This window comes from Mesocricetus auratus, unplaced genomic scaffold (assembly GCF_017639785.1).
Source record: "Mesocricetus auratus isolate SY011 unplaced genomic scaffold, BCM_Maur_2.0 Super-Scaffold_100010, whole genome shotgun sequence".
NCBI classification, from domain to species: Eukaryota; Metazoa; Chordata; class Mammalia; order Rodentia; family Cricetidae; genus Mesocricetus; species Mesocricetus auratus.
In genome coordinates, this window is record NW_024429194.1 from 52,423,741 (window position 1) to 52,439,616 (window position 15,876).

Here is a 15,876-nt window from a genome sequence, read left to right on the forward strand (position 1 = left end):
AACCCTGTTTCAATTCCCTCCCTTCCTACCCTCCCCCCAAAAAGGAAGAAAGGACAATGGAGAAATGGCTTGGGGGTTAAGAGTACTGACTATTCTTTCAGAGAACCCAAGTCAGATTCCCGGCACCCACAAGTGGCTGTAATTCCTATTCCAGGGGATCTGAGACCCTCTTCTGACCTCCTCGGGCCATTACAGGCATGTAGTGCACAACCAACACACACATCTACATAAAAAAATTAAAAATTAAGGAAGGAGCACTTGGTGGTGGTGCACACCTTTAATCCCAGCACTTAGGGAGGCAGAGACAGGTGAATCTCTGTGAGTCTGAGCCGTAAATGGACATCTATTCCTATCACCCCCAATGCTGAGAAAACATCCATGGAAGAGGAAGCAAAAAGAATCTAAGAACTGGCCAGGTGGTGTTGGCACAGACCTTTAATCCCAACACTCAGAAGGCAGAGGCAGATGGATCTCTGAGTTCCAGGATCTAAGAGCTGGAGGAAGGAGTGGACTATCGTGACACTATTCTGGGCATAACATGGTCACTGCTCTCTTAAACTCAAAGCATACTGGGTCTGCCATGTGGAAGTTCATAAGACTCTTCTTTGACTAAGTATCTATAGTTAGGGGTGGAGAGACATCATTATCTTCAGTAGTATAACAACTATTAAGGTGCCCACAACCAGCAAACAGCACACACAAACACACAAACACACCACACACACACACACACATACACGTAAGAATGAAAAATGAAAAGACTTGAAAGTACAAGGGGGACTATGTGGGAATTAGAGTGGATCAGCAGGAGACTGAGAGGAACAACAGAAAGTAATGGAGGGTGAATAGGGAAATACATTAAATATGTATGAAATGTTAAAATGGAACCCATTATTATATACAATTAATATTTTACTAATAAAAGATTCAAGAGCTTGGGTGATGGCTCGCTTGATAAATCACATGAAATCGTGATGGTGTGAGTTCAGATCCCCAGCACCCATGTCATAAAAGCTGGGCACATTGCTTGTAAGTTGTGCATATACTGAGGCGGCGGAACCATGAAGATACCTGGAGATTGCTGGACAGCCAGACATTCTAGCAAAATTTGTGAGCTCCAGGTTTAATGTATCAAAAAACAAGGGGGAAAATGATGGAGGATCACAACCAGTTAGCCCTCTGGCCTACACACACACACACACACACACACACACACACACTCTTAAATCTTAAAATAACTTGAAGCAAATTATGAATGCTAGCCGGGCGGTGGTGGCGCACGCCTTTAATCCCAGCACTCGGGAGGCAGAGGCAGGGGGATCTCTTTGAGTTCGAGGCTGGGCTGGACCGACGACAGCCTCCAAAACAATACAGAGAAACCCTGTTTCATAAAAAAACAAAAAAAAATTATGAATGCTAACATTGTTATTTATTTAGTTTTTTGAGATAGGGTTTCTTTGTAGCTTTGGAGCCTGTCCTGGAACTCACTCTATAGATCAGGTTGCCTCAAACTCACAGAGACTCTCCTGTTTCAGTCTCCTAAATGCTGGGATTAAAGGTTTGCATCACCACAGCCTGGCTGTTAACATAATTTAAAGCAAAAAAAATTTTTTTTTAATTTTAAGGATTCTAGAGGCTGGAGAGGCTCAGCAGTTAAGAGCACTTACTGCTCTTAAAGAGGACCTGATTTCATTGCCGGGCGTTGGTGACTCGCACCTTTAATCCCAGCACTCGGGAGGCAGAGGCAGGCTGATCTCTGTTAGTTCGAGGCCAGCTCTGGCCTACAGAGGGAGTTCCAGGACAGCCTCCAAAGCAACACAGAGAAACCCTGTCTAGAAAAACCAAAAAAAAAAAAAAAAAAAAAAGGACCTTGTTCCTGGCATCCCTATCAGGTGGCTTGAGGTGCAGTTCCAAGGGATCAAACATTCTCTTCTGGCTTCCATGGGCACCTGCATTCATGTGGTCCACAAAAACTCACACACACATAAAAAAATAATTAAAAGTGAAAGATTATAGAGGACTTAGTTGGAATCCCCAGCACCCACATTAAAGGTGGGGGGCAGGCATGATGGTACTGAGGGAGGCAGAGGCAGGAAGATAGATCTCTGTGAGTTCAAGGCCAGTCTGAGCTGCATAGCAAGTTCTGAGTGAGCTAAGACTACATAGAAAGACCATCTCAAAAACACAAAACACAAGACTTGGGGTGGTTCACATCTTTAATTCCAATACTCAGGAGGCAAAGGTAGGTAGAATTCTGAGTTCAAGGCCAACCTGGTCCACACAGTGACCCTGTCAAAGAAGAATGAGCAACAGAGAAAGACAGCATCGAGGGCATGGGCTAGCAGCCAAGCCAGCCAGCCACAAATGCCTGTAATCCAGCAAGGGCAAAGCAGTTTTGGGGAGCTCCCTGCCTAGCCAGTCAGCCTTGCTGTTGAAACCATAGGCTTTGGGTTCATGAGAGACCCTGTCAAAAGCAGTAAGGCAGAGAGGGAGAGAGCTTTCTCTGGCCTCCAAGAACACCTACAGAAAAGACACCCACACATGCACACACACACAAAACTTTTAAAGATTAAAATTATTAGTGAAAAATGAAAATATTAGCAAACTAGGAGTAGTGTATAATACTCTGTAATCCCTTCATTTTGAAAGCTGAGGTAGGATTATCAAGAGTTCAAGGCTTACTGGAACTACAGAGTGGTTACCAGGACAACCAGGCATCTACATAAGGCCCCACCTCAAAACAAAGCCAACAGTGTTCCAAATAGAGGAAGGAGGACAAGGAATTCAAGGTCACCCTTGGCTATACAGTGAGATAGATAGACAGATAGATGAGCAAGCATGCATGGTGTGTTTTTTTAGATAACATAAATAAATATATAATGGTGTGGAAGCTGTGGCAGGAGGATCAAGAAATCAAGGCCACTCTAGACTCCACAGAAAGTTTAGGCCAGCCCAAGACATAAAGTAAAATTGTCTCAAAAAGAAAAAGTTAACCCATAATTTATGTTTTCACATATAACGGTGACATTTGTTAGACACGTAGGGGAAAAAACAAAATCTAGCTTAATGAATGTACTCATTTAATTCAGTCAATATATGTTAAAAACCAGCCATGTATTGTCCTATAGTCTAACCAAATTTTAACATGTTCTACAGCACATGCCTATGATCCCAGCACTCAGGAAATGAGGCAGGATGAGAAGTTCAAGGTCATTCTCAGCCACTTAACTCTGTTCAACACAACGTACATCATTTTTAAACAAATCTATTTCCAACAGAAGAAAAGTTATGTGATGAACAGGGAAGGTCACTTAAAAGCAGTTTTTCTTTTAATCCTCATTTTTTTATTACACTCTACTTAACATTAACTTGCAATAAAGTGGGGCAAGCCGGGCGTTGGTGGCGCACACCTTTAATCCCAGCACTCGGGAGGCAGAGGCAGGCGGATCTCTGTGAGTTTGAGGCCAGCCTGGTCTACAAAGTGAGTTCCAGGACAGCCTCCAAAGCCACAGAGAAACCCTGTCTCGAAAAACCAAAATAAAAAAAAGTGGGGCAATGCAAATTTTTTTCATTTCATAGCAAAAGGACATGTTGCAGTGTTTATTCTAAATAATTTTTCAAATATTAAAAATTTTCATCTAAGGATACAGCTAAGAGACAAAGTGATTGCTTAATTTACGACAGGAAAAATCCTGGACTTAATCCCAAACACCAAGATTAAAAAAAAAAAGGAAGTGATCAATTAAGAATTAGAAAAAATGTTGCCTATGTACAATAATAAATAGCTATTTGGGAAAAAAAAAAGAACCCTTAGAAAGAAAAGTCAAATAGTAAAAAGTATACATAGTATACAAATTTCCAACAGCAAGAAAGCAAACTGTCAGTAGAAGGAACTGACAACTCATGACTCCATAACGACTTTCAAAGCAATTCTCTAAAGCTAGGGATGTAGCTCAGTTGGCAGAGAACTTGTGGAGTCGGCCCAAGGCCCTGGGTTCACCACTCGCCAACATTTCGTAAACCCTACAAGGTGGTAGGTACTTTTAATTCTAGCCCTGGAGCGGTGGATACAGTAGGGCCTAAGAGTTCAACGTTACCTTCAACTATACACTAAACTGGAGTGTAGCCTGATTTTGAGATCTGTCACCAAATCAACAACAAATAGGAATTCTCTAAACAGGACGCGGTGGCGGCAGGCAGAGGCAGGCAGATCTCAGAGTTCGAGGACAACCTAGCCTACAGAGCTACTTCCAGGACAGCCAGGGATACACAAGGAAACCGTCTTGAAAAAAACAAAAAAAGAAAAAAGCAATCTCTAAAACTCAGCAGCATAAGCAACTTGATTTTCACTTTTAGAAATTACGTTTTTCAACAGAAAAAGTTTACCCAGTACACGGTAAGAGGCAGCCGACTAGGCAGCAACAGGCACACTGACTGCCAAAATTACATTTTAAACATATCTCTTCTGATTTTAGAACATCTACTCATGACAGGCCATTTCCGCCGGCCGATTAACCCTATCAAGTTTGAATGTCAACTCATTTTTATACCGGGAAGCATCCCAGGTTCGCAAAACGTAAGCAGCCCCAATTTATTCCAACTAAAAGAAATATTAGAGGTGGGTTGTTGGTTTGTTTGTTTTTTTTTCCAGTATAATTATAATCAGCTCGCTCCGACTGTTGTCCACACGTATTAGCAAGGAAAATCGCAAGGGATGACAAGTAACAAGTCGCAACCTGGTGGTAAAAACTTGCTGGACCAGTGAACAGCTGCCGGGCAGCAGAAGGGAGTGGTGGCAAAGACAAACAACAGGAGGATAAAGCAAATTATCGCCACCTGCATCCGGCTAGACAAACTGGATGGAGCCGACCGGCAGGCACGTCCCAGGCCAAGCCGACGCAGAGTGGAGGTGGGCTGTGTTTCCAGCCCTCGACGCCGGCGGTCCCCAGCCGGCCGGCCCCGGGTCCCCAGCGGGCCCACCTCTCGCCCGGGCGCCGTCAGCTGCCACTCACAGCAGGCAGAGAGAGCGGCGGCCACCGCCGGTGACAGGCTTCAGCCTCGGGCCCGGCAGACACGCCAGGGCCCTGCGCCTCGCAGGCCTCCAGGGCGGCCGCCGGCGGCTGGACAGTCTCGGGAGCCGCGGCTCCGGAAGCGCAGGCCACCGCCACTACGCCCCGGCCACCGCGGCCCCGGCCCCCAACCCGCTCGCCCTGGCCCGGCCTCTCCTGGGCGGACTCCAGCCAGCAGGAGCGCCTCGGCTCGGCCCCGCGAGCTCCTTGACAGGAGAGCCATGGAGACGATACCTGCGCCTTCGTGCCTGGCCTGTTCCGCCTCAGCACTGCCGTCCCCTCCGCCATGACCATAGTGCCAGAGTCTGGGCGGCTGGCGTCGGTACCCGGATGTGGGGGCCGGCAGCTTGCGCGGGGGGCGGGGCGCGGCGGTGCTCCGTGCCGCGGGGAGGGGCGGCAGCCCGCGGAACAGCCGCCGCTCGCGCGGGGCACGACGGGAAGAGTGCGGAGCGGGCGGCCCGGGCGGCGGGAGGAGCGCCAGGGGGAACAGCCGGCGGAGGTCCGCCAAGGCTGAAAGGTGCGGCCGGAAGCTGGGGTCCAGAGCCGCCTGCAAGGTCCCAGTCGCCGGGGACTGAAGCCCGCGTCACTCGTGGGTGTTTGTCCTTCGACTGTCTGTACTGGAAGGGCAGTTTGCGCAATAGTGACCATCTCAGGAAAGCTCTGTGGAAGCAAATACCTACCGGAGCATAATTCTGCAAAACCACCCCGGAAGTTAAGGGACAGAACATACCAGACAGTCTGGAAGATTTTCACAGAACCTTCATGGAACTAACCCAGTCTGCAATCAGATTGACCAAAGCTGTTAAGGGGGGAAGACCGGAGGCACTGATTAACGTTGTATCTGTGGGCCACTCACTTAAAAGCCAAGGACTCTTTCAATGACAAGTCGGTTTCCGTAGATAAGACTCAGATTCTAAATTAAAAAAAAAAAAAAAAAAGATGCCCATCGTGAGATAGAAAGTGCACATTTGCTATTGTACATTAGAAAGAGTTAAAATTAGCTCCCATTTTGGAAGTCGGAAGCAGGAAGAAATGAATAGTCCTTGATGGGTGTTACAAATTTTTATATATTAACAAAATTCCAAGTTTTCCTGCTGTTTTAAAGCGTTGTGGGGGTTTTGTTTATTTGTTTTTGTTGTTATTTTGCTGGGGTTTTTTTCTTTTTCTTTTTTTTTCCTTTTTTTTTTTTTTTTTTGGAGACAGGGTCTCACTATGACGTAGTCCTTGCTGTTCTTGAACTCAGAGATCAGCCTGCCTCTTCCTTGAGTCCTGTGCCAGCATGCACAATCAGGGTTAGAGGTTCACGTCTGTAATCCAACTCAGAGTTCCAAGTGATCTGACACTTTTTTCTGAACTCCTTGGACAATTCAGGTCAAAACAACAACAACAACAAAAATGTATACACATAAAACTAAATAAATAAATAGGCAAGAAAAGTGAAAAGAATTGTCTGGAATTCAAAACCAGCATAGGCTACATAGAGTTTGAGGCCAGGCGGGACTATAGAACAGAACTTCTGCCTTCTCTCACTCCTCTCCAAAATAATAATAATAATAAAACAGCACTTTTACCAAAGTCATCTTTTTTTCAAAGAAGAAAGATTATGGCTTACAGTACCAGGAGATACATTTAATCATGCTGAGGAAGTTGTAGGCACTGGAAAGGCTTCCTTTCTAACGAGCATGAGGTAAGCAGACCCTTACCTCAGTTCAGAAGCAGAGGTCTGGAGCTGGAGCCAGAAGCTGGTATCAGGATCAAGGCCCACCCAAAGTGACCCCTTCTCACAGCTAGGCCACAGTTAGAGTTACACAGCGTCCCGATAACACCTCTTTTTGGTTTTTCGAAAACAGGGTTTCTCTGTATTGTTTTGGAGGTTGCCCTGGCACTCACTCTGTAGACCAGACTGGCCTGGAACTCACAGAGATCTGCCTGCCTCTTCTTCCCCAGTGCTGGGATTAAAGGCATGGGCACCAATGCCCAGCTGTGGTCCATACCTTTAATCCCTGCAGATTCAGACATAGATGTCTTTGAGTTCAAGGTAAACCTGGTCTACAAAGAGAGTTCAAAGACAACCAGGGCTACACTGTCTTTTAAAAAAACAAAACAAATCAATTGAGGAATTGCCTCTATCAGATTGTCCTATGGTCATGTCTTTATTAATGACCGATATGGGAGAGCCCAGCCCCCTGTGGGTAGTACCACCCACGGGCAGGCGGTCCAGTATTGTATGAGAAATTTTACAAGCTGAGCAAACCATGGGAAGAGGCCAGTAAGCACTGTTCTTCCATGGGCTCTGCTGAGGTTCTTTCCTCACCCTGAGTTCCTGCCCTGCCTTTCCCCAGTGATGAGTTGTTACTTACAAGAGTTATATGAAATAAGTCCTTTCCTATTCAAAGTTGGTGCTGGTCACAGCAACAGAAAAGCAAACCAGGTAGTATGTCTGTGTGTGCCATGTGTGTACATACAGATGTCCTTGGAGCCAAGGAGGGTGTCACAGCCTCTGGGGCTACAGTTGCAGGTGGCTGTGAGCTGCCTGATATGAATGCTAAGCGCCAAACCCAGGTCCTCGGGAACAGGAAGCATTTTAAGGCCAGGAATCACCAATTCTTATCACTAGTGCTTATACTAATGCACTGAGAACTTCAGACAAATAAAACCTAAAGATCAGCTCTACTAGAGACAGAGGAGCAGTCTGTAAGACAGAAGAGGGCTACGTATGTCTTCTATCTTTAGGCAATTCCAAGTATTAAATTTAAAATTTTAGAATTGTGTGGTACTTTCCCTGAGTATAGATAGCAATTACTTACAGTTGAAGATCATCTTAATCTCTCTCTCTCTCTCTCTCTCTCTCTCTCTCTCTCTCTCTCTCTCTCTCTCTCTCTCGTGTGTGTGTGTGTGTGTGTGTGTGTGTGTGTGTGTGTGTGTGTGTGTGTGTTTTGAGACAGGGTCTTCTTTCTGTGTAACCCTGACTTTCTTGGAACTCACCATGTAGATCAGGCTGGTCTCAAACTCACAGAATTCTGTCACCTGCCTCTGCCTCCTGCGTGCTGGGATTAAAGGCATGAGCCCGGCATCTTAATGGTCTATTAATTCCAAGTTTGTTAAATGATTTCAGTCCATTTAAAGACAGAGAGAGAAAAAAAGAAAGAAAGGAATATAGTAGAAGCTAAATTCTGGAGCATGTGGTATTTGGGAGGAAGGGGCGGGAGAATCAGGAGTGCAAGGCGACTCTGAGCTATGAGAGATGTCTCCAGACAATAAATTCAGTTCATTCCCTTTGAAAAGTCCAGTAGTTGGCTTGGTGATGTCAACCCTGACCTTCCTCACAGAAAGAACCTTGCTCTTTAGAGTTGGCTGAAATGTTCCTGCTTCATAACCTTCACATTTTCCTTCCTATCCATCTACAGATATAATCTCCAAACTGGAAAAGTTCATAGCAAAGCAAGTTGAGGGAAGGAAGGAGAAAATTATAAAAAGAATGAAGTCAAGGATGAAGGTACAGCTCAGTGGTACAGTGCTGTATGGGAGAGCAAAAAGCCTTGGGGTAGATCCTCAGCAATGAAGACAGAAGACAGAGAAGAGGAGGAAAGGAGAGAAGAGAGAGGGAGAGATAAAGTAAAAATTATCTTAATCATTCATCAAGCTGGAGTGATACCCAGAGTTAAAATGCTTACTGCTCTTACAGAAGATTCAGCTTCAGTTCCCAGCACCTATAGGGTGGCTCACAAGTGCCAGAAAGTCCAGCTCCAGAGGATCCAATGCCCTCTTCTGGCCTTTGCGAGCACCTGTACAAACATACTGATACATATACACCCAGACACCCCCTCACACACACTGTCTTACAGTTAGTATTACTGTAATGAAACACAATGACCAAGAACAAGATAGGTAAAAACAAAACAGTTGGGCAATGGTGGCTCACGCCTTTAATTCCAGCACTCAGGAGGCAGAGGCAGGCAGATCTCTCTGAGTTAGAGGCCAGCCTGGTCTATAGTCAGGAAAGGGTTTATTTGGCTTACATATCCTGAATTACAATCTACTGGGGGAAGCCAAAGCTAGAATTCAAGCAAGGCAGGAACTGATGCAGAGGCCATGGAGGAATGCTGCTTACTGACTTGTTCAGCCAGCTTTCTTATAGAACGCAGGACCACCAGCCCAAGGATAGCAGCAACCACAATGGGTTCAGCCCTCCCACATCAGTGACTAAATGAGAAAATGCCCTATAGGTTTGCCTACAGCACATCTTACAGAAGAATTTTCTCAACTGAGATTTCCTTCTCTCAGATGACACTAGCTTGTGTGAAATTGGCATAAAAACTCTTCAGAACATACACACACACACACACACACACACATAATAAACAATAAACAAATAAAATAAAATCTTACTTTAAAAAAATCCTGATTCTTATGCCTGTTAATGAATAAGACTTTAAATGTTTCTTAATTTGTAATGCAGATTGTGTCCAGCAATACTTAAACATTAATGGAAATTTAGAAATGTTTAGAATACCTCAAGATACAACAATTGCACTCTTAGGCATATACCCAAAGGAGGCACATTCTACCACAAGGACATCGGTTCAATTATGTTCATAACAGCATTACTTGTAATAGCCAGAACCTGGAAGCAACCTAGATGTCCTCAACCGAAGAATGGATAATGTGGTGCTTTTACACAATGGAGTTATTATTCAGCTATTTAAAAAAAAATGACACCATGAAATTTGCAAACATATGGATGGAACTAGAAAAAAATCACCCTGAGTGAGGTAGCCCAAACCCAGAAAGATAAATATTGCATGTATTCACTTTTAAGTAGATATTAGGAGTTAAGTAAATGATAACTAAGCTACAACCCATAGACATAGAGAGAGAAAGGAAAGAGTAGGGGTCTAGGGAATACTGGTCTATGGGAGGAGGGGAAAGATTTTATGGGCAGACTGGGGGTAGGTGAAGGTGGAGTGGGGGAGGATCAAGTGGGTGGGGAGATGGAGTAAAGGGAGAAAGTGCAGGGAGAAATGACTGTAATTGGGGACTCTGGTGGTTTGAAAGAAAATAGTCCCCATAGGCCCACAGGGAGTAGCACTATTAGGATGTGAGGCTTTGCTGGAGTGGTTGTGGCCTTTTTGGAGGAAGTGTGTCACTGTAGAGGTAGGCTTTGAGGTTTCAATCCATACATTCAAGCCATGCCCAGTGACACAGTCTCCTGCTGCCTTCGAATCAAGATGTAGAACTCTCCGAGCACTGCCTAGGCAGCCTGAGAGGCCACTTTGAGGACTACAGCGAGGAATTGGAGGAGTAGATGGAGGAGGAAGAGATGATCTGCTTCTCACTGCGGCTGGAGGACGAGGAGGAACACCTGCTTATCCTTGCTGAACTGACCCCATGTGTTCCATTTGCAAAGGCTACTTAATAGATGCAACTACCATCACAGAATGTCTTCATACCTTTTGTAAAAACTGCATTGTAAGACATTTTTACTATAGCGACAGATGCCCAAAATGCCGCATTGTTGTCCACCAGACACAGCCTCTTTATAATATAAGGTTGGACTGACAATTACAAGACATAGTATACAAATAAATGGTCATCCTAGAGGAAAGAGAAAAAAAAAGCATGGTTACTATAAAGAAGTACCCCAACCTGCTGTTCCACAGCCAGTCCCTTCAAGCAAAGGAAAAACTAAGAAAGTCCTAGAGTCGGTGTTCCGTATTCCACCTGAACTTGACTATGTCTTTATTACTCGAGTCCATTGGAACCACACCAACTGACCAGGGAATCCGATGCGCAATAGGGGATGCAGCAATGCAGGATGGTCTGCTTGTTCTTCATAAGGATCTTGTGGTTTTCCTTTGAAAATAACGTGAAGAGCCGGGTGGTGGTGGCACACGCCTTTAGTCCCAGCACTTGGGAGGCAGAGGCAGGTGGATCTCAGTGAGTTTGAGACCAGCCTGGTCTACAAGGCTATACAGAGAAACTCTGTCTGGAGAAACAAAACAAGGGGGGGACTGGAAGGTACAAGGGTATATGAGGAAGGGAACACAGTAAGGAGGCTTCTGCCAGCCTGCATCACACCAAAGACTCTCAAGAAACATGTAGCCACCAATACTTCATGCTGTTAAGAGCTAGCTTCTATTTTCCACACCAGAACCTTAGCATTGTGTGTACAACTTGAAACAATAGAATGTATTTGCTACACTAGAGACTATGTAAAGGGCACTCAAAATTAAGGGAAAAAAACTGAATTCCCATCTTTGAGGTAGGTTGGTCATTTGGCAGCTAGGATTCTGCCCTCCGGGCTACATGGTTTGGGTGAGTGTCCTTGGAGAACAGCTTTGCTTTTAATTCAATGCCAGTCCATTAAACATCAGGGTGTACTCAGCACCAGAACTACTGACCACTTATATGATCTGTCCTATTTAAATGTTAAAAAAAAAGAATAGAGATCCTACTAAAGCAATGCTATTCAGCTCTCAGTGGAGAGACTGTCTCCTGTTAGATATGGCTCTCAACCTCCCTTAAATACAAGGTGCTTCTTTGTGATGGTTTATTTGCATTTATCAGTGCCACTGGGACAGGTGTCATGGGGTTCTCAGTGTGACTGTTGATAATGGCACTGCTTCTAAAGGTAGCAAAAAATTTCAGGTGAATTACCAGAAGTTTACAGAGTCCTTATTTCCTCAGTCACTCAGCTTAACTGGTTCTGTGTTTAATGTTTGTTTTCTCATCTCTGGGATAAAGAATGAGAGTCTCTGAGAAACTTACCTTCATGAAGACTTACTTTTTTAAAATTTATTTATCTTTATTTTATGTGCATTGATGTTTTGTCATGGGTATTCAGTCCCCTGGAACTGGAATTACAGACAGTTGTGAGCTGCCATGTGGGTGCTGGGAATTGAACCCAGGTCCTCTGGAAGAGCAGTCAATGCTCTTAACCACCGAGCCATCTCTCCAGCCCATGAAGACTTAGTTTTAAACATTGTTTTGCCTAAAATTAGCTTCCTTTCTCTCCAGTGCTCAAAGCACGAAAATTTTCTGCTGTCTTAGGAACTTTGTCTGCAAAGGAGACGCGGCCCAAGGGCTCGCCATCGGCCGCGATGTTGAAGAACACAGTGAGGTTGACCATGGCTGCAAGGAGAGGCGACAGAGGACAGCGGGGTCTGCAAAGCCGACTTCCATTTTTTCCATTTTTTTGAAGTCAAGATAGTTTTTTAAATACATAGGTTGATTTAATCCAATATAGGTTGATTTCATAATCCAATGTTTATTAGCAGCTGTCATTCCTTCTAAAGACAACACAATAACATACAGAAGCCAGGCTCTCTATGTCTTTCCCGTCATTATGCATCTAAATGAAAGGTCCCCATCAAATCCCTCCTGTCCTCAGAGCTCAGGAAAAACTCAAGGAAGAGGGGATGGAAAGATTGTAAGAGCCAGATGAAGACACCAGAAGAACAAGGCCCTCTGAATCAATGCATGAGAGTTCACAGAAAGCAGCAAGCACAGGTCCTACATGGGTGTACACCAGGTCCTCTGTATGCATACAATAGCTTAGTATTTTTATGGGAATCCTGACAGTGAGAACAAGTGGGCCTCTGATTCTTGTGCCTGCTCTTGAGACTCTTCCTCTTGTAGGTTGCCATGTCCAACTTGGATATGACAGTTTTTGATTCATCTCATTTTTTATTTGTCATGTTGTTGTCTCTTGGAAGCCTGTTCTTCCCTTTTCTGTTACGTTTTTGTTTGTTTGCTTGTTTTTCTTTTTCTTTTTTTTTTTTTTTTTTTTTTTGGTTTTTCGAGACAGGGTTTCTCTGTATTATTTTGGAGTGTTTGCTTGTTTTTCAAGACAGGGTTTCTCTGTATTATTTTGGAGTGTTTGCTTGTTTTTCAAGACAGGGTTTATCTGTGTAGTCCAGGCTGTCCTAGAAATCACTCTGTAGATCAGGCTGGCCTCAAACTTATAGAAATCTGCTTGAAAGGTGTGCACCAGCACTACCTGGCACCTCACCTTTTCTTTTCTAGTGAGAGACAGAAAGGGCGTGGACCCAGAAAGGAGGGAGGTCGGTGTAGAGTTGGGAGGAGTGGAGGAGGGTGGGGGAACTATAATTTGGATATATTGTTTGAGAAAAGAATCTATTTTTCAACAGAAGGAAAAGAGAAATGTTTAGAAAAATATATATAACTTTAGCCAGGCAGTGGTGACGCACACCTTTAATCCCAGCTCTGAGGAGGCAGAGGCAGGTGGATCTCTGTAAGTTCGAGACCAGTCTGAAAAAAAAAAAAAGGAAAAAAATACATATATAACTCTAAGGTGTCATAAATGATTCTGCAAGTATTCAATATAAAATTTACTTGGAGAATTTTGTTGTTTTGAGACAGGGTATAGCAGTGTAGTGCAAGACAGCCTTGAACTCTAGCTCCTCTGAACCTTAGTCTGAGAATTGCAGACAAGCTGGATTTCAACCATATACCGCATCTGGCTTGTTCTTTGGGGTATATTTAAATCCAAGTCAGTTGCATGTCACTTAACACACCCTAAATACGTGCTAGAAACACCATAAGTGACCTTGGGTATAATTATACAAACTAAGATGACTATGAGTTCATTTGGGAAGGTGTTACGGACTTGTGCACTGGTCTGAGTACTGAGAAATGTAAAATATAGAAGGTTACTATAAGATGAAGATTACCATACAGGGGGATAGGGATGCCGTAGGTATTTTATTGGGGAGAAATCAGTTACATGAGAAACCGATAACCCAGGGTCAGGTCTCCGAGCATCTAGTCTCCCCTGCTCTCCGAGACCTGACTGGAACCCCGAGAGAGCTCACCTCTCTCTCCTCAAGCCTATATCCCACATGCTCTATACACACCTGTGGCCAGTGCCACAGGTACCTAGTAAGATCTCTCCCTACATGTTGCATCCAAGATTTTATTCTGTCTTGCTTTGGTTTGTGTTTGTTTGTTTGGGAGGGAGACAATGTTGTTTGAGTAGAGTCTTGCTATGTAGCTGTGGTTGTCTTTGAATTCATTATGTAGCCTGACCTGGCCTCAAATGTGCAATGACCTTCCTGTCTAAGTGCCTGAGTGCTCAAAGCACACAAGACTTAAAATGAATGGAAAGAACAATGTGTAGAGAATACGATACTACCAGGTGGAATGCTTAAGTACTGAAGCAGAGACCCTATCACTATCATTCCTTTTGTATTCTCTTTACAAATAGATTCTTTGATTTTTAATTTTTTTTTCAGGACAGGGTTTCTTTGTAGCTTTGGAGGCTGTCCTGGAACTCCGTCTCTAGAACAGGCTTGCCTCAGACTCACAGAGATCTGCTTGCCTTTGCCTCCTGAGTGCTGGGATTAAAGGTGTGTGCCACCACCATCTGGCCGTTTTTTAAATTTTAAGTGATATGATTGTGTGTGTGTGTGTGTGTGTGTGTATGAGTGTGTACATACATGTGAGTGTAGGTAGCCACAGAGGCCAGAGGTTTTGGATCCCCCTAGAACTGAAGTTGTAGGCTGTTGTAGGACAACTGATGTGAGTGCTGGGAACTTGAGTGTGGGCCCCTACATGAGCTGTATGTGCTCTTAATCACCAGCCTATCTCTCCAGCTGCACAAGCAGATTCCTACCTGGCTCATTTGTTCCTATATGACCAGTCTCAGTTACTTTTCTTTTTCTTTTTTTTTTTTTTTTTTTTTTGGTTTTTCGAGACAGGGTTTCTCTGTGGCTTTGGAGGCTGTCCTGGAACTCGCTCGGTAGTCCAGGCTGGTCTCGAACTCACAGAGATCCACCTGCCTCTGCCTCCCGAGTGCTGGGATTAAAGGCGTGCGCCACCAACGCCCGGCTCTCAGTTACTTTTCTATTGCTATGAAGAGACACCATGACCACAGAAAGTCTTATAAAGGAAAACATTTACTTGGGACTGGCTTACAGTTTCAGAGGTTTAGTCCATTACCCTCACTGTGGGGAGCATGGCAGCATACAGGCAAACTTGGTAGCTGAGAGTTCTATATCCAGATCCACAAGCAGAAGGAGGAGAGAAGCCACTGGGCCTGGCTTGGGCTCCAGTGCCTACCCCCCAGTGACACACTTCCTCCAACAATGCCACACCTGCTCCAACAAGGCCACACCTCTTTCAAAGATCGCCATTCCCTATGAGCCCATGGAGGCCATTTTCATTCAAACCATCGTGGCAGTGTGCATTTTTGACCATGACCAAAAGAATGAGACACGATGAACAATGCCCCAGGGAACTGTGAGACAGGCTTCAGAAAAAAGGGCACTTTGTTCCCTGGATTGTTCTTGGACATGATTTTGTGCCTCCTGTGACAAATTTTTGCAATCAATTTATTCTTGCTGGATGTGGGAACACAGTGGCGAAAGAATACGCTGAGTGCTGTCCTTAGTGTACCCTAAATCTGGCTATGGCCTTCTGCCTGGCTTTCATGCTTTCACAGACAGAATCTGAAGTAACATGCCAGACACTTGTGTTTAAATTTGTCTGCCCTGAGAACGTTCTGGAAAGGGTGTTAATATTTAAATATCTGTTAATATTTAGTATGTGCTTACTGGTATTTATTTACATGTTTTTTGAACTCAAACAACCTTCCTTGGCTCATTGCTTTCTTTGTTCCATTCATATATAAAGGTAACTGAGGTAAGATTATTTGAGGCCATTAGACAGTAGTCTGCCCCGTTCTTTTTTTTTTTAATCTTTTTTTAATTTTATGTTAGAAACAAGCTTGCTTCACATGTCAATCCCAGTTCTCACCTCTCCTCCCCCGCCCCCCCCCCCAGCACTC

General features: G+C 44.4%; 1 protein-coding gene across 2 annotated transcripts in view; it reads right to left on the bottom strand.

Moving 5' to 3' along the window:
* Positions 1 to 15,876, bottom strand: part of LOC101843965 (MOB-like protein phocein) — a 44,948-nt gene that overhangs the window by 23,152 nt on the left and 5,920 nt on the right. The window contains exon 1 of one of the 2 annotated variants that reach the window (XM_040753606.1): positions 5,304 to 5,455. The exons of the other annotated variant lie outside the window; for it this stretch is intronic. Coding sequence (XP_040609540.1) covers positions 5,304 to 5,363 — 60 coding nt within the window. The 5' untranslated portion in view covers positions 5,364 to 5,455. Of the gene's footprint in view, positions 1 to 5,303; positions 5,456 to 15,876 lie in introns of those variants that run through there. 2 annotated transcript variants of the gene reach the window in all.